A 381-nucleotide genomic window follows, 5' to 3' on the forward strand; every position below is an offset into this window, starting at 1 on the left:
CTCATTGTATATACTGTGAAAGAAGGCATAGCATTCATTTGTAAGACAAAGGAAGATACTGCACCTGTCCTCTCTCTTTTATTACTTAAATCATGAATTAATATTTAATGCTATTTTGTAGGAAAATGTAGGATACTCACTTCTACGATATTTAGGTCTGGGTGGAGAACTACTGGTTCTTGGCATTTTAGCACTTAATTCATCTTCACTGTGACAATCCTGTGAGGAGGAGAGTCATAATTTTGTCAATACCTAATGTAAATGCATAACTAACAGTAACAGGTAATTTTTACCAATAAGCTTTCTCTAATGAGATAAACGCATTTAAATGAAGGGAAAGGTGGTTATGAGGAGGATTATAGAAAGAATAACAAATCCCAA

At 33.6% G+C, this 381-nt stretch overlaps 1 protein-coding gene across 1 annotated transcript in view; it reads right to left on the reverse strand.

Annotated features, from left to right (window-relative positions):
- The window catches only part of LOC119590588, a gene marked incomplete at both ends in the record, with an annotated part of 17,691 nt that overhangs the window by 6,016 nt on the left and 11,294 nt on the right, over positions 1–381 (reverse strand). The window contains 1 exon segment of the mRNA XM_037939263.1: positions 141–219. Coding sequence (XP_037795191.1) covers positions 141–219 — 79 coding nt within the window.

The sequence above is a fragment of the Penaeus monodon genome, chromosome 27 (assembly GCF_015228065.2).
Source record: "Penaeus monodon isolate SGIC_2016 chromosome 27, NSTDA_Pmon_1, whole genome shotgun sequence".
Taxonomy (NCBI): Eukaryota; Metazoa; Arthropoda; class Malacostraca; order Decapoda; family Penaeidae; genus Penaeus; species Penaeus monodon.